The 22,077-nt window shown below is 41.0% G+C and overlaps 1 protein-coding gene across 1 annotated transcript; it reads right to left on the reverse strand.

Annotated features, from left to right (window-relative positions):
- Positions 1–976: 976 nt before the first annotated feature.
- On the reverse strand, positions 977–21,297 carry ecpas (Ecm29 proteasome adaptor and scaffold). Its single transcript, XM_027024029.2, is given in 50 exon segments — positions 977–2,040; positions 2,226–2,297; positions 2,399–2,487; positions 2,815–2,920; positions 3,047–3,182; positions 3,523–3,715; positions 3,819–3,862; positions 4,071–4,282; positions 4,465–4,659; positions 4,764–4,830; positions 4,966–5,057; positions 5,186–5,252; positions 5,640–5,729; positions 5,924–5,989; positions 6,433–6,583; positions 6,722–6,840; positions 7,039–7,086; positions 7,248–7,353; positions 7,456–7,535; positions 7,672–7,839; positions 8,091–8,208; positions 8,386–8,454; positions 8,721–8,835; positions 9,050–9,104; positions 9,399–9,544; positions 9,677–9,800; positions 9,994–10,029; positions 10,031–10,096; positions 10,338–10,510; positions 10,629–10,794; positions 11,050–11,184; positions 11,284–11,375; positions 11,758–11,980; positions 12,072–12,152; positions 12,281–12,404; positions 14,415–14,518; positions 14,764–14,886; positions 15,161–15,227; positions 15,384–15,433; positions 15,593–15,668; positions 15,955–16,040; positions 16,909–17,028; positions 17,184–17,262; positions 17,339–17,478; positions 17,764–17,944; positions 18,344–18,490; positions 18,615–18,733; positions 19,895–20,011; positions 20,306–20,436; positions 21,234–21,297. Coding segments are annotated over 50 exon segments (5,526 nt in total). The 5' UTR covers positions 21,256–21,297; the 3' UTR covers positions 977–1,900.
- Positions 21,298–22,077: the final 780 nt, after the last annotated feature.

Raw genomic sequence — 22,077 nt, forward strand, 5'->3', positions numbered from 1 at the left:
ACAGGCATGAGGGTACCCTGGAACATCAGCTTTCAGACAACAACCTTGAGTAACAAAGTGAAGTGACAGCATCATAACATCACAGTTTACCCTAACTCTCAATGACCATGGACTACCAGATCTATACCTTTACCAAAGATGGGAAGTAGTTAATAAAATGCCTGACTGTAGAGATTGGTTTTCAGCCTAGCCTGAAATATTGAGACACTCTTGAGTTTTGACACATTCACAGGAAGGTTATTCCATAGTGTGAAAAATTTATAGGAAAAGGATTTGCCCCCTGCAGTACATGTTCTTATCCTTGGTACTAGTAAAGAGCCTGCACCTTTTGATCTAAGCAGACGTGGTGGGTTATATTGCACTAGGACTTCACTAAGGTACTGTGGAGCAAGATCATTCAGTGCTTTGTAGACCATTAGAAGTATTTTATAATCAATTTGTAATTTTACTGGGAACCAATGTAAATAAATGCAGAATAATAGTTTCAAGTCCTTGGAAAAGGATGCTCTCGATCCATAATTCTGGTAAACTTATATCATAGGCTGACCCTGATGAAACTGCAGTGGATTATCTGGTCTGCAAAAAAGCAAAACCCTGTTAGTGTTACCGCAATGAGTTGAAAGCTGGAAGTACAACTATGGCCTGCTGTTTAGTGGGAGTTATGTGTTCAACCTTGCTCAAGATTTACTACTCAATTAAATGAAGCTCACACCTGGTCCTAATAAGGTTTCCTTTAATAAGCACTTGGATCAGGTCTGCATTATTGTGGTTGGAATCCATTAGAAGTGTTTGGCATTCCAAATCTAGAAATGTGCCTCAAAGTGAGATAATGCAGTCTTCCCTCAACAGAGTTGTTTTTTAACACCCTTCCTGAAATTTTACATTTGAATGGAAACACATGCCTATCAATAAATCCTTAAAAGATGGCTTTTAAAGCCATCTTTAAAATCCAGATGGAGCAGGAGCCAACAGCATGTCTCATTAGAAAACACCTTGGCTTAGGGTTTTCTGAAAATATTTTATTTAACACACCACACCTTATAACATGCAAACACTGGTAAAGGAAATACATCAGTCTAATTTACATGAAGATGTCTTTAAATACACACATATAGTCTTTAGCCAAATCCCTCTTATTTCGCATTCTGATGCTTCTGCATGGCCTCATTTCTCCCTTTCCTCCAACTCTGAATACTAACAGAAAAAAGGAAAGGGGGGGGGGGGGACTGAACTGGATGCTGTAACTCCTCTTACCAAGACAGTCTGTAAGATCAGCACCAGAACAAAGGGAAGCCGAGAAGGGAACCACATTACTAGAAACTGCTCCCTTGCATAAGAAAGCTCTAGCAGTCACTCCATGCACTGAGGGTCTAGTTCAGTGTAGACAAGCATTTTAAAAGAGGCAGTGGCTGCTTGGTGAAAACAAACAAGACACAAGTACATTAGTTGCAGACACACATGGCTAGGTGAGAGGGCTAGAACCTTGTCAGACTCTCACAGCAAGGAGAAAAATGTTCACCAGAATGGGGTGGCTCTGGTTGGCACAGATAGTGTGCAAACAGCGATGTGAGAAACAGAAAAGTAACACGAGCCCAAATGGCTACTGATGTGATGCTCAGGAGAACTGCATCATATCCCAAAAGTTAATTTAGGTGAGAAGGAAACTTAGAGCTTAAGTACAGGTTCTTTGGAAAAATCAATTGAGTCACCCAGAGAAGGTTTTAAATCTTTTGGCTTGGAAATAACCACTGTGTCGGTTTATTTGGTGCAGGACCGTCCAGGTGCGTTTTTATTCTTCAACAGGTCAGTCAGTATATGAGATGTGCATGAGATTTGGTATGGGATGACTAAAATGGTCTGAAGATTCCAGAAGAATCATTCTACATGTGGACAGGTTTGTTTAAGGCAAGCCCTGTATTTTCCTCCTCAGCATCTGGGCCTTGTCCTTGAGTTCAGGACGGCTGTCTGTTTCCATGGTAGCAAGAGAACGCTGAAGTTGTTGCCGACTCTTCTCAGACAGGGAATCCCATTGGTCACTTTCTGTGCACACAGAACAAAATCAAGCTGTTAAATGAAAAAGCAAGTTGTACAATTTTAACAGCCTGGTGCCTGCAGAAAACCAGCTATCAAGAACACAATTGGTAAATGAAAAAACTATATTTTAAACATCGCTCAGCTATTAGTTTCTTGCCAGTGGTAGTACGGAAATATTGAAACTAGCCTACCTCCAATCTTTTTCAAGAGTAGTTCCAGAATGGACAATGCTTCTGTTCTTACAGATGAATAACTTCTGTTTTCTGCAGATATATAACAGAAAAACAAAAAGCATACCCTGTAAATAAAGGACTCTTTGGCTGACCACGCCATACAGTGATATCGCTTTGATGTCATTCCCAACCTAGTGGTGATGCAAGGCCAGTGCAGGTTTCTGACAGAAGGTCAGTCAGTATTGTGGCGTTCTTGTGGTCCTTCTCCAACAGCAGTAACCTACATTACCAAACCAAAGCACATGACTTTTTGGCCTTCATATGGGTCTTCATACAAGAAGGTATTCATTGTTTAAAATCAACACTTTACAGAGCATACATCAAGATGGCATATATCCTGTATTATTAGGACAATTTTTAACTGAAAATGCTTTTATAAATCAAATCTAGTCTCAATTTTTTAAAAACATTCACACAATTCAAAAGTCAGTGACCAGTAGGACTTAGATTCAATACAATCTACCGTTATCGCTAAATTATCAGGAACAGTAATGATGTTCATTGTCCAGATTAAGCGTCTTTGGTTCTTTTACTGGTGATGTCTCACCCCTGGTAGAATGCTTTCATACACTGTAGAACACATAGCTGAACCCTCCATGTGCTCAGTTTAAGCCTGTCACACATTAGCCCACAAACTTCAGCTTGATAGCGACCTGCCAAAAAACACACACACGCACATTAATAAACTACTACATTAACCTACGTTACTGGTGGATGAATGGGTGTATTTTAATAAACTTCTATTCATTTTTGTATGCCTATTTTTATTGCAGTCATACTTTGGGTTTGTGCATTAGATGGCCAGGATTTTCCTAGGGTCTCAAATGCACAAAGAAGGACCTCGGTCTGCAGCTCTCGTTCCTTTGCATCTTCATCATCATCGTGCTTTGGTGAACTAGCACTTGTAGGTTCATTCTGGTGACCACCCCGCCACCCAAAAAATAAATGTCATAAATGAAACAAGGATATCTACATGAACTTGCAGACATTGGCTACACAACTCAAGATTAGAGTAAGGGGAACATCATCCTCTGCATAGGCCCCAGGGTGGCTACAGTTTTCGACCTGATTCCACTTGTTTAATAAGTTGACCTCAAACAGTTGCATCAGGTGTCGCTCTGGTTTTGTTGGAACGAGAACCTTCCGCCACACTGGATCCTTGCAGACAGCTCCCCCACTCCAGCATGTGATGCCTTACAGGCAAAAAGAAGCCAAATATAGTTCGGAAATGTCCTGACCAACCCCACTGCCGTACCTTTTTGATGAGAGGAAACAAAATATCTGCCATGTCCTGAAAGCGATCCTCCTGAGTGGCCTCCAAAATGCCTGCCGTGCTTCGCAGGGCAGCCATTTTGTACACGAGACTCTCTTTCTTACACTCCTTTAGGATCAAGTCCAGCACTTGCGACACAGTCGGCTGACCTGCCACAGGATTCTGCAGCTCCTCGCTGCAGGCGCACAAACAAACACAAAATCACATAAAAGCTGCCCTAGTCTTGCTGAGAACGTATATGAGAAAGAGCAGGAAGAAAGAACAAAAAGGTGCCCAACCTGCATTTTGACACCACAGAGCCAACAGCCTTCAAAAGCTCCTCCTGAAAGCACAGATGAAGGCATTTCCATGAGTCACCACAAAAATAGCACACAAATTCCATTAGCTTTGCGAATAATGGAACAGCAAAATAAATAAACTCAAATATATTGCTGAATTTCTGCAGCCTGTTGATTGGTGTGCAAGTGCATAGTGGCGCATGCTGATTGGTGTGTGTGTGTGCGCATGCGCACATGTTGGTGAGTGCTTACCTTCCCTGCCCAGGTGCGCCCAGTGAGCGCCTGCAGCAGGGCATTCAGCACCATACCCAGGTGAGGGGCCACGAGGGAGCCTGTCTGCTGCTTAGCGATTGTTGCCATGGCAGCCCCACCCTGCGCCTTCGTTTTCCATGACTGAGACTGCAAAGCCCTCTGGGTAATGGCTATGAGCTCGGTCATATACAGTCTGATTCCCCCAAAACTGCCTGAAGACACAAATAAAAGGGACGAAGGCAGAGTGAACATATAAAAAGCCCAAAATTAGTTTTATGTAAAATAAAACTGATAATTACTAGTTACTTAAAGCCAAGTTAAACACTGTTTGGTGATAATCAACTCCATCCATCACTTCAAATACTCAGTATTGTGCATCCTCTTCCTCTCTTACCAGGCACGTGTTCCTGCCACACCTCGGCCCACAGGCTTGCATCGGTGCTATCCCCATGCTCCTGCTCGTCGGACTGCTGGTGCATGCCCAGGAAAGCCAGAGGCAGGGCAGCACTGGCATTTGCTTTCAGCACATCCGGGCTGTAGTGGCTGATGGCGTGCACCGTCAGGCAGCAGGAAGACTTATACACCGACTCTGGATGGGGTAGCGGGAAATGGAAAAAGAGAAGACGATTAATGGAGATTAGAGCAGGGCAAAAAATGAACACTCCATCAAAAGCTCTCTCCTTTCTATCTTGCCTTCTTTCTCCAAGTACCAGGTGGTGAGTTTCTGCAAAAGCTTCTCCACACTGCTGTCCTTGGCTGTCTGCAAGGTAAAGGAGGAGCGCTTTTTATTGCACCGCTCTAGGCACCATGCCCGTGGCCTGTAACACTCTCGCTAGTGTTTTGTTTTTTTTTTTTATGGTCACTGGAAGCGGATCTTGAACCGGAGTGTGCTCACCCTGACCAGATGACCCATAGCGAAGGCGAAAGACTTCTGGACCACAATATTGCGGTCATGGATCCCGCTGAGGAGGGCGCTCATTAGTCTACCTGTAAACGGAGGCACCACATGCTCACATAGGTGAACATCGGTGAAGGTGATGCTTGCTTACTCTCTAAGTGTGTCTGTGCTCATATATACATGAGGGCAGGGGAGTGGTATCCTGGGGGTGTGTTACCTGAGTAAGGTGTGAGGTCTTGAGGACAATGCACTGTGAGGGACACGATCACACTGGCACAGCCTCCCTGGAAACCATGTAACAGTTACTCCAGAGTGTGTGCGCGTGTGTGTGTGTGTGTGTGTGTGTGTGTGTGTGTGTGTGTGTGTGTGTGTGTGTGTGCACGTGCGTGCACTATTCTAGTTGAATTATTTGTGGAGATCAAATAATCCCAGCAGATGGAAAGATAAAAAAAGACACTTTGAGGACATTTAGCTAGAGCTTTAATTTCTTTTGAAGATTTGGTTGAAAAACTGAAAGAGGCAAGAATTGTTTACTTTTTGGTTAATGAGATTAAAGTTATAGTAAACTGTAGGCCACAACACATTCAGCTAGAGTAATATATATTTCAGTGAAAAAAAAACAACAATCCCACAAAGATAGTAAATACAGGAATGTGTGCCTACATGTTTACCTTGGTTCCAAGACCGACTCCACTTTTTAGTAGATCACAGAGTTTTGGCACCAGTTCTCCTAACACAGACGCATCCAAATGCTGCAGACACTGTATATATACACACACACACACACGTCAGTCAAATAAATGTATACAACAATATGCAAACTATTGTGGGTGCTTTATATATTAATTTATGGTATTAAGAGATCCATCCATGTGAATAACTAGTAAGGTCAAAAAATCTCTGTGGGAAAGGAAGAGAGAAAGCCAAGAGGGCAGCTAGATTACAAAACTCCTACCATGTTGATTGTCTCCATCATGGGCGAAGATTTGACCATACTCAGTCTGGCACTGTCCAAAGCACTCTGAGGATAGACAGGGAAAGTAGATTTCATATTGGTCAACATTTACACACAGATGTAATGCATTTCTGATTTAGTCTTTTTTTGCCTTATCAAAAATAACTTTGGTTGTAAACAAATATGGAATAAGACTATTACACTACAGCACACTATAGCAATAAATATGATCTTGAATATAAGGGTTTTAAGTCAAAGTATGCACTACAGAGTTAAGATTTATTCCTTAACAATTACACAGGTTTATGGTTGTTGGATTTTAACCTGCTGTAGCTCGGCTCGGTTAACTCAGTGCTACCTTAAGTTAGATCCATGAATAGCTTTTTAACATAAAGCTCTGCCATAAGCAAGAAACCCATAAGTAACAGAACTCAGTGCTCTCCTTGTAAGACACTTGGTACTTGAAAGCACTTGAACCATCCCTGGCCTGCAGTTTAGGCTAGACTCACCTTCTCCTGCTCCGTGGCTCTCAGACTGAGGTAGTTGCGCACAGGCGGCTCAAGCATGCTCAGTGCCTCCAGCAGAGTGGGGACGAGGCGTGGGGCGTGGGGCTTCAGACGGCTGCCTGCTGCCTTGCTGATCTTCACCAAGGTCTCAATGCTGTTCCCACCCGTATTACATAAGCACACTGATTAATACCCAGATTGCATAATGTAATGTGTGTGTGTGTATGTAATGTGTGTGTGTGTGTGTGTGTGTGTGTGTGTGTCTAATGTGCTCAACAGCACTTGAGCCTACCTGAGAGCGCGCACCTCTGCCACATTGCTGACAATGCCTTTGTCCAGCAGGATGGGCAGCAGCACGCCAACTGTCCGTTGAGCGGATGCACCCATCGCTTCACACATACGCACACAGACCTGCAAGACAAGCCAAGGCGCAGGCGTGCAGACACACTTGCTAAACACCTGTAGACCTGCTCCACCAAAATAAATAAATAGTGACTGCTAGAAAATCATGCAATTGATGATGACGACTTGTATGCAATAGATTTCTCATTCAGTGTTAGCTCTAACAGTATTTACTGGTAAAGCAGAAATACCAGTAAAGGCTTTTACCTTGCTGAGGGTCTTCAGGGCTAAATCTGCCGCTTTCCGTACTGATTCCTGAAACGCAAAAGTCACACAGACCAGTAAAAAGTGCTAAATTATTACAATTCAGTATTAACTGACTAGATACCAGCACAGTAGCCAGACAAGCTAATTATGGGCTAGTCTACACGAGGGATATTGTTACAATCTGTTTTAATAAGTACCAAGCCATTTACCTTGATGTCATCTAAAACTCGGAACAATGTCTCCCACATTTCTGACAGTTGGTCAATGATGTCATCAGCCTGCTTCCCACGAATCAGGTCGTTTAAAGCCAAACAGCTACAGAAAAATAAATCAACTGATACTGGCTGGAGTACTTAAAAACAGTCAGTTAAATTCATCATTTTCCATAAAATATTCTCTTTCAAATTGTTTGTTTACCTTGACTCTCGTACTCGCCACATGTTACTGGTTAGGTTGGATATGACGTCCTGAAGAATCTCCTTTAAGTATTTATCAACCTAGATAAAGTAGGAAAATGTAAACCTAAAAAGGTCTATGATTTTCTGTATCATGATAAAGTGGTCTTAAGAAAAACGCTCCAAGAGCCAAACTGGAATGCAGTACGTATGACAGCAGTGTTTGGTGATCTCTCACAATGGTTTTGTCAGTGACGAGGGCATCCCAGATGCTGGTCATGGCCTGTCGGATGGCCAGGTTGGGGTCAAATTGATACCTGTAGAGGCGAGGCACCAACTGAGGCAGAAAAGGGGCAAGTTGCTCTCCTGCCTTTGCTGCAATGATGTTAAAGCCAAACGCTGCCCCCTACAGCAGAGGAGAAAACAAGATGAAAGGATTTCAAATTCTGCATGACTTTACAGTTTTTGCCATGTCTATAGGCAATTTAACTTCTAAACCTCTAAATGAAGCAGCACTTCCACTGAAGGAAATTCCCCATAAAAATGAATAAATGTTTTCTATTACCTAAATATATAATTAGAACAAACATATGAAAACTATTTATATTAAAATCTCTATTTCACTAACACATCCATCCTCTAATTGGTGGACATTACCTTCCTGGAGTTCCACATAGCATGGTGGTTGGCCAAGTTCATGAACTTGTAAATGAGATCTGGTTGGTTCAGATCACTAGCCAATGAGCACAGCTCCTTGTATGTAGAAAGGTTCTGCCTGTCAAACCAAACAAATCTGTATCTCAACTAGTGGTATGGACAAAAAGTGTATATAAATTCCAAATTAAAAACTTAAAAAGAAAAATGCATGTTTCTTCCATTAGCACACACAAATGACAATGTATCAAACAGAAAGCATATTGGGCAGTGTATTCAGGGGAGATAAATGACCTACCCATCTGGTGCTTTACCAAGAGCATCACCCTGAAAGACCTCAGTGTTTTCTGATACAGTGTGTTTGGTTCTTCAATCAATCAATCAATCAATCAATCACACACACACAGACACACACAGACACACTTTAAAAGCCATCCGTTTAAATATTTAATCTTGTTTTATATTGCCCACTATCAAATGGCAGAGCGGAATGGTATTAATGGAACTATCAATAAATCATGCATACATTTAACCTGATGGACCTGCTCATTCAACATACAAGATCTATAGTCCTGAATATGTAATGGCAATTTATTAATACTTAATGAAGGAACACATATGCTTATTAAATACCTTTTCCCAGTCATAAGAGTCTCTACTAAAGTTGACACTAGTTCCTGTTGATCCTGCTCTCCTCCCAGTTCATACACCAAGCCTAGGCCTTTAGACGCCACATCTTGACTTAGCTCTGAACACACATGCGTGCAGGCATACACCGAAACACACCAGAATTAATATGTACAGTTATACAGCATCACTATAATAAAAAAAGAAACAAGCCAACATCTCAAAATACTTTTGGTGATTTGGCCTGAATTTAATAACACATCTTACCCCAAGTACGACAGTTACATGGTAAGGCAAGAGGAATGTATTGATGAACGATGTAATTAGTGACTCACCATCTGGATCAGACAGGATGGAAATGAAAGCCGTCTGGATCTCCTTTAGATGAGACTGCAACAAAGACAGGAAGACAAAGGAACATGTAAGGAAAGGATAAGTTTATGTTACCTGTGCGATACACCGAATACTGTCCTGATGCTCCCAGAAAACAGTCAAGTCACACAACTATATTAAATACCTATTTAGCAGTATAATCATTGGTAATCTTTTTCTTTAATATCACCAGTGTTAACTTGTCCTTGGAAATCTTGTGTCAAGACAGCATGTGTTTGTGTTTTATGTGACTAGTGTGAAAGTTGGATATATGGTGGATTGTGCGTATGGGCATGTGATCTGTGCGTTTACCTGAATCTCTTTGTGCTGGCTCAGTTTCTTCACCAGCGACAACAACCATATGCAAGCTGCCTGCCGCACGTGAGGATTGGGACTCCCTATGTACTTCGACAAGATGGCGGTTAGTGTCCAGGGCACTGCATCGTTATTCTTTACATCTGAGAGAGAGAGTGAGCAACAACAGCAACAACAACAACAAACACACACACACACACACACAGTGAGGAGTAAATAACGCTTTCAAGACACTGCAAAACACTTGTGTTAGGTACATATGAGCACGCACTCACTCTTAGGGGGGCAGTACTGGTCTTCAGTGCAAGTCCAGGCATCTCTGGCAGCTCCAGAGGAGGTTCCCACAGAAGCACTAGTTATGGCCTCTCCTACTGTGAACTGCAGTTCCACCTGCCTAGCCTAGAGGAGGAGGAGGGAGATGGGGGGGGGGGGGGGAAGCAAAAAAAAAAAAAGCATAGCATTACAGAACATTAAGTTACATAAAACAGTATGATTAAAAGGACATTACATCATGATCACATACTCTACATGATCTACTTATTCTGTGTTTTACTATACATATTATAAGACTAATAAGCTGTTATAACTCTACCTCCACTGAATCCATGAGGCCATGTAGGAGTTTTTTTCTGATGAGGAAATTCTGCATCTCCCACTGGGAGGAATCCCAGTGTCTGGATTGCATGCTCCTTCATCTGCCCATGGAAAATGCAGCATTCATCAATAATAAATACACTCAAAGCGTAGTTAGCTCATAAAAAACTATCAACAATGCAAGAGGAAAACACTTTATTTACATAAGACACAACAGGCCCTCCTGCTGTGATAATGTTCATCACATCATATGCCTGTATATGTGTCCCAGGATCTGATATGCACATGTGTGATGAGGGCAAGTTTGCAATGGTGTGTCCATAAAATTTATGTGCGCATCACCTTGCCAGTCTCTTTGCCAGATGGTATCCTAGCAAGCAGGTTGTCCACGAGGCTGAGTTTGGTGAAGCCCTCACCCTCAGCTGCTATCAGAAGCTTGCCGTTGCGGCCAATCTCTCCCAGGGCTGTCACCGCGGCAACCGACAGCAATGGGGACCCGCTTTCCAAAAACGATCCTGCAGAGAAATGAATGGCTCGGTGACTCCAGCAACTCAGCGACCTCAATAAGCGTGAAAGAAAACGAGAGGCTACATTTACTTATTTACATGGTCTACAAAGAATAAGTGGCCATACCAATAGTTTGGGTTGCCATGGTGATCAGCTCTTCTTCGTCCTTGGGTATGGCACTCATTAGCTCAAGGTTAGGGGAGTCATCTGATCCCAAGCCCTGCCTCTTACTCATGTACCTGCCCACCATATAACCTAGAGCCAAAATGGCACCATGCTGGGTCTCAGGGCTCTGCATTTCAAAGAGAAAACTCTATAAGCATTTTACCTGATACCTTTCAATTAAGCAGCCCTTTAACTTCCAAGATAACTAACTTCCAAAATAAACAAAACATCTCTTCACTAAATGTAAAAAAGAGCAGTTTTGATATAGTTTATGATCATAAAAATAAATAAATAAATAAAACAACCTAACTAGCTATGATACATGACACTATTTAAAAAGTGCCGTAAATAACAAAGTCATTGTTGATTCTATGGTACATACATGAGTGTCTTTGCTGATCTTGATCAGGTTTTGTACAGCATATTTGAGTTCATTGCCAGACATGGAGGAGACGACCACAGCATACAGCTGAGCTGCTAGCTCTCGCATGTCTTCTTTACTGGTATTCATAAGACCCTGACACCCACACACAAACAGAATATTAATGGAAATATTGTCAATATTATCAATTGGTCAGTCAGATGACAAAATAAACTTTCGTTATATAGCACTTACTTTTATCCAGTCAATTCTGTTGGCAAATCTGGGAGCAAGCTTCTGAGGAAAAACAGACACTACCTCCAACAGGCAATACATCACAGGAATACCTGCAGCACAAACACACAAATTACACCATAAATCCCTTAATATCTAATCGCATACTGACTAGAAGTGCTGGGGTTGACAAGAACACATGATTTTGTCTGAAATAGCAGACAGGTTTCCCTGACCGAGGTTACGTGTAAGCCCATGCCAATCACCATTCCGATGGCAATTCATCAATGGAACTTAGTCCAAGACTAGGCTAACTCCATATCAGGAAAACAAAGTATTAAACATGACAGAAAAAGGCAAATCCAGTTTTTAAAAGCCACATCCTCTCACATGACTGCCTCAAATCGCTGAAGCCTTTAATATTTACCTAACAATTTCTAATGTGAAAACACTAAACTGTGCAGTGTTATACCATATTCACTGTATATGACTTGCCTCCAACAGCTGAGAGAAGCTGTTGCAGCAGCTCCATGTAGACCTGCACCGGATTGGCTTCTCCCCCTTTGAGGGTGAAGGAAGGAGGAGGGGCCTCGTTTGCGAGCAATGATCGAACATAGCGCCCAATGAGAGGGGCGTCATCCTGCATATCAACAAAACTTTGGGAGGTGGGTGTGGCTCCAGCACTATGAGCCAGACACATCCTGAGGTACAGAACAATCTAGAAAGGGGAAAAAAAGAAAAATTCCCCATTATTTATCCCTCTCTCTCATTTTATATAAACAAACCCACCCACACCCACTTTGACTCACCTCTTCAAAGGTAGCAGGGTTAAAAGGAAGGGTTGAGGTTCCAACAATGTATTTGGCAGGTGTCCTCATCCTCACAGCAGCCTAATTTATATGAAGACAACTCATCCAAACTGTCCAGATGACACCACCATTATACTATCTGAACATAACTGAATAAAACCATTTAATATGGTTTAATATTGTTTATAATTTATTACAGATCATTTTACCTTCTCCTGGATGTAGCTCACCATCTCAGGAAATGATGGCATGGGCTTGGAACTCTCCTTCTCTGTCTTCTTGGTAGGGAGAGATCTTAGAGTGCGCCGGGCCTCTCCACAAACCTCTTCACGACTACAGACACACAAACAAGATTTCCCTGGATTACAAATGACACTTGCACTTTGTTCCAGTCAGTATTCTTATTGCAATACCCTTATTACCAGTTACCCTTCAGTTACCAATTCTTCCTGACACTCCAAAGTGTTCAGGTAAATTGGACACACTGCAATTTGCAAACAGTACTACACAATTTCCATTGGCCATTGTAGAACATGCACATTCTTGTTTTTCAACCACTCCTAGGTGGCTTTGGCCTTGTGCTTGAGATCACTGTCCCACCTTTAATATTTCAGTGGCTTGAAGCAAGTCGTTTTGCAGAATCTCTCCCCATATTTTCCTTCACATTTAACAAGATTCAAAATCCCTGATAAGCAAAAGCATTCCCACAACACGATGTTGCCCCCCACCTTTCTGGAATGTTCCAAAAAGTATTTATCAACAACAATGGCTTCTTTCCTGCCACCTTTCCACACAGGCCAGTTGCATGCAGAGCTCCAAATATCATTACCTGAGTTAACATACACATTTTTTGTTATTCTGATTAAAGATTTCAGGTCAACTGTTTACATGCACCGATGCATTTAATCAGAACAGAAATGTGACATGTGCACAGAGCTTGATTGGACTGAATTGTTTTCATTTTATTCATCTGCTCTTATCCAGAGCAACTTGCAATTTTCAATCACGTTACAGAAGTAGGGATCTGTAGAGTTAGGAGTCTTGCCACAGTATAGCATAGAGCACTTGCACAGACAGGGAGTGACAGTCCCACACAGGTGAAGTAGCAGTTACCTAATGTGAACCATGTTATTCTGCAAGTGGCGCTAATGGTGCCTAATTTTGCCTAAAACCCAACAGAAGACAATACGAGTAAACAAAACCTATTAAGGTAGGCTGACAAGCTCTCTGCAAAGGTCCAGTTGAGCTTGGAAGTGACCATTTTGAGAAACGGAGCTACATCACGACCCTTGTCTAGCAGTGTCTGGGATGTATGACAAAGCTACCATTTCCTCATAAGTGATCCAAAAGTGCTCACTGGGATATCTGAACATTTAGATATTATTTTATACCTTTTTTCCTAACTGGTGCATGTCTATAACTTTACCTCCAATTTCCTTAGAGTGCTCTTTGGTCTTAAATAGCTTTCTTTCAGATCTGACAAACAGTACTTGAATTAAGGGGGTCTTTAATCCAAAAAAATGAATGATTCACAGATCAAGGACAATAGTACAACCACAAACTTGTTAAGGAAATATCTTTCATATGTATAAACTTGGAACCTCCATAGTGCAGATGTTGAATGAATATACATGTCCCTGTGTGTACACACATATGTACTTTGCTTGCATAGCAGAGTGAAGAACCGCTGTCTGAAACATCCTGTTTCTTTGGAAACTTTGTGTAATACACTGCAATTTTACTACTACTATATACATCTATGAGTGCTTCAAACATATGGGAGACATGGTCACCATGGAAGCAGAGGTAGTCCCTCCAAAGAATGCAGTGCCGACAAAACAGCAGAGGTGTCTGACAAAATAATTCTACCAATGACTGGAAAAGGCAAGACTGAAACACAACATAAAGACACTAATCATGGCATCACAAGATCAAGCAATATGTCAGTCACTGCAGGACTTGGGCAAAACCCAAGATGCAGACTGCCCAAAAGAGTCTCTGAGACAATCGAGGAGCAAGTACCATGATGCAGGTGATGAACGCATACATTGAGAGACACAACCAGATGTCAGCGATCACATACAGGAACATATGCAAGGCATATGACCTGATCACCCCTCCAAGTCCAAAAGGGAGGAGCCACAGAGTGGTGGAGAACAACAAGGCTCCAGAGAAATAAATAAGTAGTGTAAACCAAACAGGCACTGTGATGCAGAAAGGCATTTGTAATCAAGCTGGTGCAGAATATGTACATATACCTATATACATACATATATACAATATATACATATAAAATTTGTTTATACGTATATGCTTTGTGTATGTTTATCCATTTAAACTTACGGGTCTCCCGCTGCTAGCAGCAGTAGGTATCTGGATGGCACGTGATCAGGTGCAAACACACTGCTGGCAAACTTCATCGCCACCTGACGCACTTGGACTTCCGGCTAAGGTGAGGCATCATTAAAAAATGTCAAAAGATAAAAATCAAACAAACATCCACAAATCAATTTCATAAATTTAACCAAAACAAACTAACCAATGCTACTGATTCTACTCTTCATTTTTGCCACATTCATACCACAAGTAATGACACTGAATACAATCATGGTTTACAGTTGTATAAATATGTAGATAAATCCAAAACCAAATCGTGAATTGTCACCCTAGGCCAGTGAGTTATCACACGAACCTTTCCAATGTAAGCAGCTACCAGGGCCTCCATAAGATTGAGTAGCGCCCCCTGCAGGTTGACATATGCACCCACCATCATAGACAAGGCCTCTTGAATAGCTAATCTCACATCAGCTTCCTCCTGTTAACAGGGGTTATGTATAAATAAAATTAACAAATTAATAAAACAGAGATTTGCAGAGGGTGCATTTGTCAGACTCATCTTTCGAAGTCATGATCTAAAATCTGGAGGTGTGAACAGGTGCTCCAGGTTACAGAAGAAATTAAACTACTCACTAAACTTGCATACACTTAGATAATTAAAATTTCAGTGTAAACTGGATTGCAATGGCTGAGCAACCAAATTATTTAACTGCACAGCCCAAACAGATGACCCAAATATCAGTCAGGCTCACCTTGCACATGGACTCAAAGAACTGCTGCACCAGGGCGATGTCTTTAGTGAAGAGCTGTGGCATTCGGCTGTTTGTAACGCAGACAAAACACACGTGGTTATTATGACTAAGAAAACATGCAGGACAGGGCGGTGAGGGACTGGTTTGAATAAAACGTGGCTCAGGATACACTTACAATCAAACATTTTTAAAAAGGAAAACAAACAACAACAACAACGATTACCTTGAAAGCTTTCCAACGGCTGAGTAAGCCACGCACAGTAATTTAGGATCCTGATGAAGAGAAAAGAAACCTTTATTACCACCAACCGTATAATGTTACATTCAATCGTCTTTTCTTACAAAACGCTGTTAAAATTATGTGAAAGTCAGTGAGTGCATGAAGAGCAGCTGAAGCTGAAATAAGAAAACAGTGTTTGGGGCACAGTCTACCTCTTTGTACTCATTGATAAGCTTTGTGAGGCCGTTGAGGAGCATCAGACCCAGTGGCTTGTTGGTATCGGGGCACCTGTGAGGCAGAAATGCCGTGGTTCAAGATAGTGCTGCACAACAACAGGGGCAGAGAGGGTTGCTACTGCTTTCACTGCTTACTGTCTAGCCAGCGTAAAATTACAAATAGAAAACGTGTGCATTTGGAAGGTGAGCCGCTCGGTCGAATGCAAAACACCTGATGCTGCATGAGTTTCCCCGATGGAGTTCAAGGCAACATTTACATTTCTGAATACTGTTTTTTCCAGAGCAGCTAGAAACATTCTAAACGTTCTAGACACAGCAAGAATGTTATCAGCACTTACACCACACAGATATGGTGCACAAACTGCAGTGTGAGAGAGAGGAGTTTGTTGTTGGTATTGGCCCCAAACAGCCCATCGTAGACGACCTGAAACACACAAAAGATTACACTCCAGATGCACACTTCCAGATATCTTTAATACTGTATCAATGAAATCTGTTTCCTCAATTTCTCTCTCTATAAATCACCTACTTTCTAAGACTATCTTCCTCTTAGTCTCAAATCTTTCAGGAGTGAGTTTCTTTGGGATGTTTTTTTTTTTTTTTTTTTTTTTTTAAAGTTTTGACATACAGGTTTATTGGAAAGAAAAAAAAAGTCACAGAACAGAATGAATCTTTGTTTTTTATATAAAATGTATAATTTTCCATTTTTCATTTATAGCACCAGGCAGGCGTTCTTGACCAGAATGACTTTGAAGTGCTTTGCTATCTCCATGAAACTTATCTCTATGTTTTTACTAAGCCAGAGCCTAAGTGGACCTGACGTTTTCTGACATTCCAGTCACACCACTGTGATCAGATTGTGGGACCACCCACACACACCCACACACACACACCCACACACACACGTGCGATTGTCCTCCACAGGGACCACCCACCCACACACAACAGATCACACCAGTTTGACTGTGCTCCATAAAGTGTTAAAGCCCAGTAGGCAGTAGCTGTTTTATCCCCAGGAGTTTATTCCACATGGTTACTACAGCAAGTGTAGCTGCTGTACATTTTTACGAGGCATATCTGCTGCCAGAGGCAACACTCACCCACTCTCACTTTCAGGACTTCAGTGCTAGGGGATTTAATACCTATTGTATAAGCTCAATCTCTTTCTGCTTACATGTTTAGTTTCTACCTTTATTCTCTATACTCCCCTCCTCTTTCCAAATTTTCACAGCCCCTTCCTTAGTTTCTCACATTTATCTCTACATCTTCCTTTCTGTCTATATCTCCCTCACCTGGATATTAGCAGGAAAGCACTCGGCGGCGAGTCTGGAGCGGAGCAGATGAGGGAGAATCTTCATCTTCACCCTGGTGCTAACAGGCTCATGCTTTAGCTCCCGCTTCACCGTGACACCCTGGGTGAATGAACAAACAAATGACAATACAGAAGCATGCCAGGTCCTCTCAGCCTTCCAAAACAAGCACCGACATCTAAACACCTTTGCTGCATAGTTAAATTCAACATCAATCAACAGGTTTTCCTTGGACTTTGCCAAGATGAGGAACTTACCTTGGTTTTCAGTGGAATATCACCCAAATAAACTTTAAACATCTTGTTGATAATAAGTGGATTGTTCCAGTCGATGATGCTGGAACACAAAACAGAAGACAGCAGATGTAATCATTCTCAGACTCATGTACTTGCCACCCCATAAGGCACTATACCTCTGCTTGCTCTTCAGTTCCAGGTCTGCGGCCGTGGCAACGCTATGCCGGGTGTCACTGGAGGCAACAACCAGGTGGATGACTGTTTCCACTTCTGGTACTTGTTGTGCCTCGATGAACTTCACAATCCCCAGCTTACACTGCACACAATTAAGGTATATTTAAAATGTTATATTAAGGCTTCATTCACAGCCTAACCAGAATAAAGTTGCACAATGTGTTGGAGCTGGATATTAGGAAATACTTCACAATATGATATTTTAATATATGTATTTTGATACAATGACCCCATGTAACATGGGTGAGGAAATAAATTATTTCTAGAAAAAAAAATATTATCTTTATTGAAATTACACTCCATTAATTTTTGTTTACAGACAAAAGCTGACAGTAATAGTTCCCTTTAAAATGTCAAGGGGCTTAACCTGCTCCAACTGTTCAGGGCTCCACTGCGCCTCCCCAATGACCCTTTTAACAGCATAGAGGCTCATCCCTGGAGGAGGTTGAGGGAGGCCCTGCCCTGCTGCGGCTCCTGCAGCTCCTGCCACAGTGCCCCCTTGTGGCGAGGAAGGAGCTGGGCGACTGGGTGGCTCATTCAGCACAAACCTGTTGAAAGAGCTAGCAGTTAAAACCTCCTAAAGGAAATGGAGAAACCCATCTTAGGGAATACAATATTTAGTGTATTTTGGCTGATATGGACTTTTTCCATTCAAAAGCATTTGTTGTTCATTTCAGCAAGCCCTTCTAGCCGGGCTCCAAACTGTTACTTTTATTACTAGTTGTCTTGAAATTGATGAATGATTAATGCAAGGGGGTAATGTATTGAAAGAAGAGAAATAAAAGCAAGCCAAAAAAGTCTTCTGACTCATGTGATGGTGAAGACGGGGTGACATTTACCTAAAACAACCAGACTCTACACAGCCATTTAGATGCCTGACTAAATAGAGCTTCATTGGTAATGCATAGGTTTCCCAGGAACTAAACTACAGTGAAGTTCCTACATACCCATAAGGCATCAGGAGGACATCGAGCATGAATTCTAGGAGCTGGTGAACAGTCTTGGGCTTCTCAGTGAGGACAAAGGGTGAAGCTTTAGAGGGCTCTGAGGGGTACTTCATGTGGTACAATGTGGGAATGAGCAAATGCATCAGACTGGAAAGAAACACAACACACACACACTTAGACACAACAGTAAGGTTGGCAAAGTTTTATTTGTATGAAAGATTAATTTCCCTGCTTGCGTTTGCCATGTCCCATGGATGAGAACGAGGCTCACCTGTCCTGCTGAGGCTCAGGTTTGCCCTCCATTGCTGTCAGCAGAGTTGGTGCGAGCTCACACTGCTTTGACACATCCAGCCTGGGGTATCCCATCTTTATGTAGATTATAGTGAAATTCTGCAAACACATTTAGTTACTAGTTAAAAGAGGCAAGGAGAGGCAAGTTTATTTGTATAGCACTTTGCATACAAAGGGGAAATTCAAAGAGATTTACACAGACATAAAAATGGGTTTTTGGCAAAATGCGAAAACATTACATAAAACAACTTATTTAAATAAAACTAATTAGGTGATGAAATATTACAAATAAATTTAAAAGAAGAAAAATACATTAAAAGAAAGGGAATGATTGTACAATGTTTTACTGTTTTATTTCTTTAAATTTATTTTTAGATTAAAGCAAAGCAAAATTAAAATGAATGTGATTCATAAAGTCAATTTTATAACTTTTTTATTAGAGCAGAATAGCTGCACCAAGTTACACCTATTTTACAGGTGTATATAACAGTCACAGTTATAGGCTGTGTTGCTAAGAACATCTTCGCATCCACACACTACCCTGCTCATCACTGGTCAGTGTCTGACTACATTTACATTTACATTTATGGCATTTAGCAGACGCTCTTATCCAGAGTGACTTACAAAAGTGCTTTGTCATTTACTCATAGAATAAGTCCACTTATTAGTGGGCTTGACTACAAGGCCCACTACTTACCCTGTAGTAAAACTGACAAGGTAGTGCCCATAGTAGCATTTGTTCCACTAGTATATTACTATCAGGCACAGAAGTAAGTGTTATTAGAGCTTTTACATGCATCTGTTTCAGCACTGTACTTATAGTGATCTATCCGTCCGGTTATTACAAACGAACCATAAACAAAGAGTTGGAAAACAGCTAACAAAAACTAAGTTTTTCTAATAAATATAATTTTTTTAATAAAGTGAGTAGTCAATGTACAAAATTGGTTTATTGGAATGCATACTTGTATATAAGGTTTCATGGCACTGCTTGCACCACCCAACCTAACGCATTATATGAGTAGTGGTAAGCAGGAATTATTGGGGGTCCCCGCCCCCCCCCAAAAAACTACCCTATGTAATAAACATATTTAAGAGAATTTGATTTATTATTGAGACTGGGCATATCTGGCATACGCAGATAAGTTTTAGGTGATGATGTAGAATAGGCAGAGAATTACATTATTAATCAATATATAATATCTTATGATAAATGTGCAGATGGTCTCCCTGCTGAAGACACTGTGAGTTTGTACATACGGTAACAAAAGACGTAGCCGCTGGGTCTTGGTACTGCACTAATAGCGTCTCCACGGGCAACTGAATCTTGGGCCGACTCTTAATCCTTTTATTCACATGAACCAGCAGTTCCATAACCTGAACAGAGCAGGACCACAACAGCAATTGCTTCACAAAGAGTAGCACAATTTACTTTGATATAAGCAAATGTCACAATGCACAACACCATTTAAAGTTGACTGCACATTCTGTGGCTAAGTAGTCAAAGCATATGTGTTCTCTTTTTACCATTGCCCAAAGTATATGTGCAGAGAGAAATAGACAGAGAAAGAGATCTCTCTCTCTTATCTTGCTTTCTCTTTCAAAACAAACAAACCTATCTGGAAAAAAGATGCCATACACATACACACTGTGAAGGCAAAGGGCATTTACTTTTTTGCGAACACCCTCCTGAGCACTAGACAATTTGAGGAGAACAGGTGGTAGGAACTTGGATATGATGTCCTGCAACTGTTCATCTGTCTCGGCATGGCCCAAACGCAAGAACACACGTTCCAACTGATCTGAAGCAGGAGAGCAGGAGAGTAGGAGCAGGGGGGAGAAAGAAAGAAACAGGATTGCTTATGAACAGGAATTACGTTCTTGTCCATGGATGTAACTAGCAAAATAGTCATAGTTTTATTAACATACTAGCCTAACTCTGCGTGCATAATCGAAATTTAGACTGAATCCGTGTCCATTTGAACACCCAATAACTTAAATACCTTGGCACTGGTTTGTGCCAGCTAACCTACGTTCTTACTGCAACCTGCAAATAAACTCAGCCAAGTAATTAAGTAGGCAAGTTAGGGATGACAACAAGCTATGCGACCCTAAAACTGAAATGACAACACTTTTTTTTAGCTTTGTAGCTTTATCGTTAGCCTGGCAGCTGTAGGCTATATAGGGTTAGCTTAGAGATTATGGTTCAATCAAGAGATGTTAACTAATTTTATGTATTAGCTGCAAATGAAAGTAGCTAGATAATAAACAAACGCGAGCCACATAAAACATTTCCTGCAAACAGGTAAATCTAATTAAATAACCTAAAATCAACAAACATAACATATATTTTAGCTAGCTAGCATAACTTACTTTCATTTTGAACCATGACTGTGCACTGGGCCTGAGCACTGAATAGCCGGCTAGTTCCCTGTTAGCTAGCCTTAAATCATACAATCATGTAGCGCTGTGAGGTTTAAGCAAAAAATAAAAATATTGGCCTTCATTTTAAGAAATCCCCAGCTTTAACAGACAACCCCTCTAAACGTAACCAATTTTGAGGAAATAAGCACACAGATAGCTATGTAGCCAAACTTACTTAGCTCGTCCTGCGCAGCCATGTTGAAGTGGTAGTGAAGTGCTGCTGGTGTGCCACTCCTGTCCTGTATACATGTATCATCACCATCATCATCATCATCATCATCATCATCATCATCATCTCTCTCTCTCTCTCTCTCTCTCTCTCTCTCTCTCTCTCTCTCACACACACACACACACACATAATGTTTATACGGTTGTATCAGTTTCCATAGTTAATAATTGCGCTTAGGCTTTAGGTTTGCAAATTTATCTCAAATATTTTAAATAAACAGACATCTGCATATATATGGCAAGACAGATTTCTCTCCCTCTCATATACATAAAAGGAGAAAAATCTCAGAAATGTTTCGGAGAGTTTGCAAGGTGGGTGCATTAAATAAATAAATAAATAAATAAATAAATAAATAAATAAATAAATAAAACAAATATTTAAACAAACGAATGAATGTAAAACATCACTTTAGAAATAAGAATATTTAAAATCGTACTTTTTCAGAAATTCAAAACAATACAGAGAACTTTTATTTTGTCAAATAAACGCTCCAGTTTCTTTTTCTGGCTTTGAATTGCAGGTGGCCTTCGGGTTATCATAAAGGGCGTAATTTAATAAGAAAATTAAAACTATTTACTGAGCCTATACTTCATTATGCAAAATCAGTTTTTAAACAGTTTTTAACTAAAAGCTTAGCTTAAATGCTCACTGTCTGAAACTTTTCCTCTGCCGGTATTTAGAAATTAACATTAAAGTTTCCTCTGTAAGATCACAGTAACCTAAATGAAATAAAAATATATTCACGTTAATTGTGAATCGCGTTAATTAAATTCTAAATTCCAGATTATAT

This window comes from Electrophorus electricus, chromosome 9 (genome assembly GCF_013358815.1).
Source record: "Electrophorus electricus isolate fEleEle1 chromosome 9, fEleEle1.pri, whole genome shotgun sequence".
Classification (NCBI taxonomy): Eukaryota; Metazoa; Chordata; class Actinopteri; order Gymnotiformes; family Gymnotidae; genus Electrophorus; species Electrophorus electricus.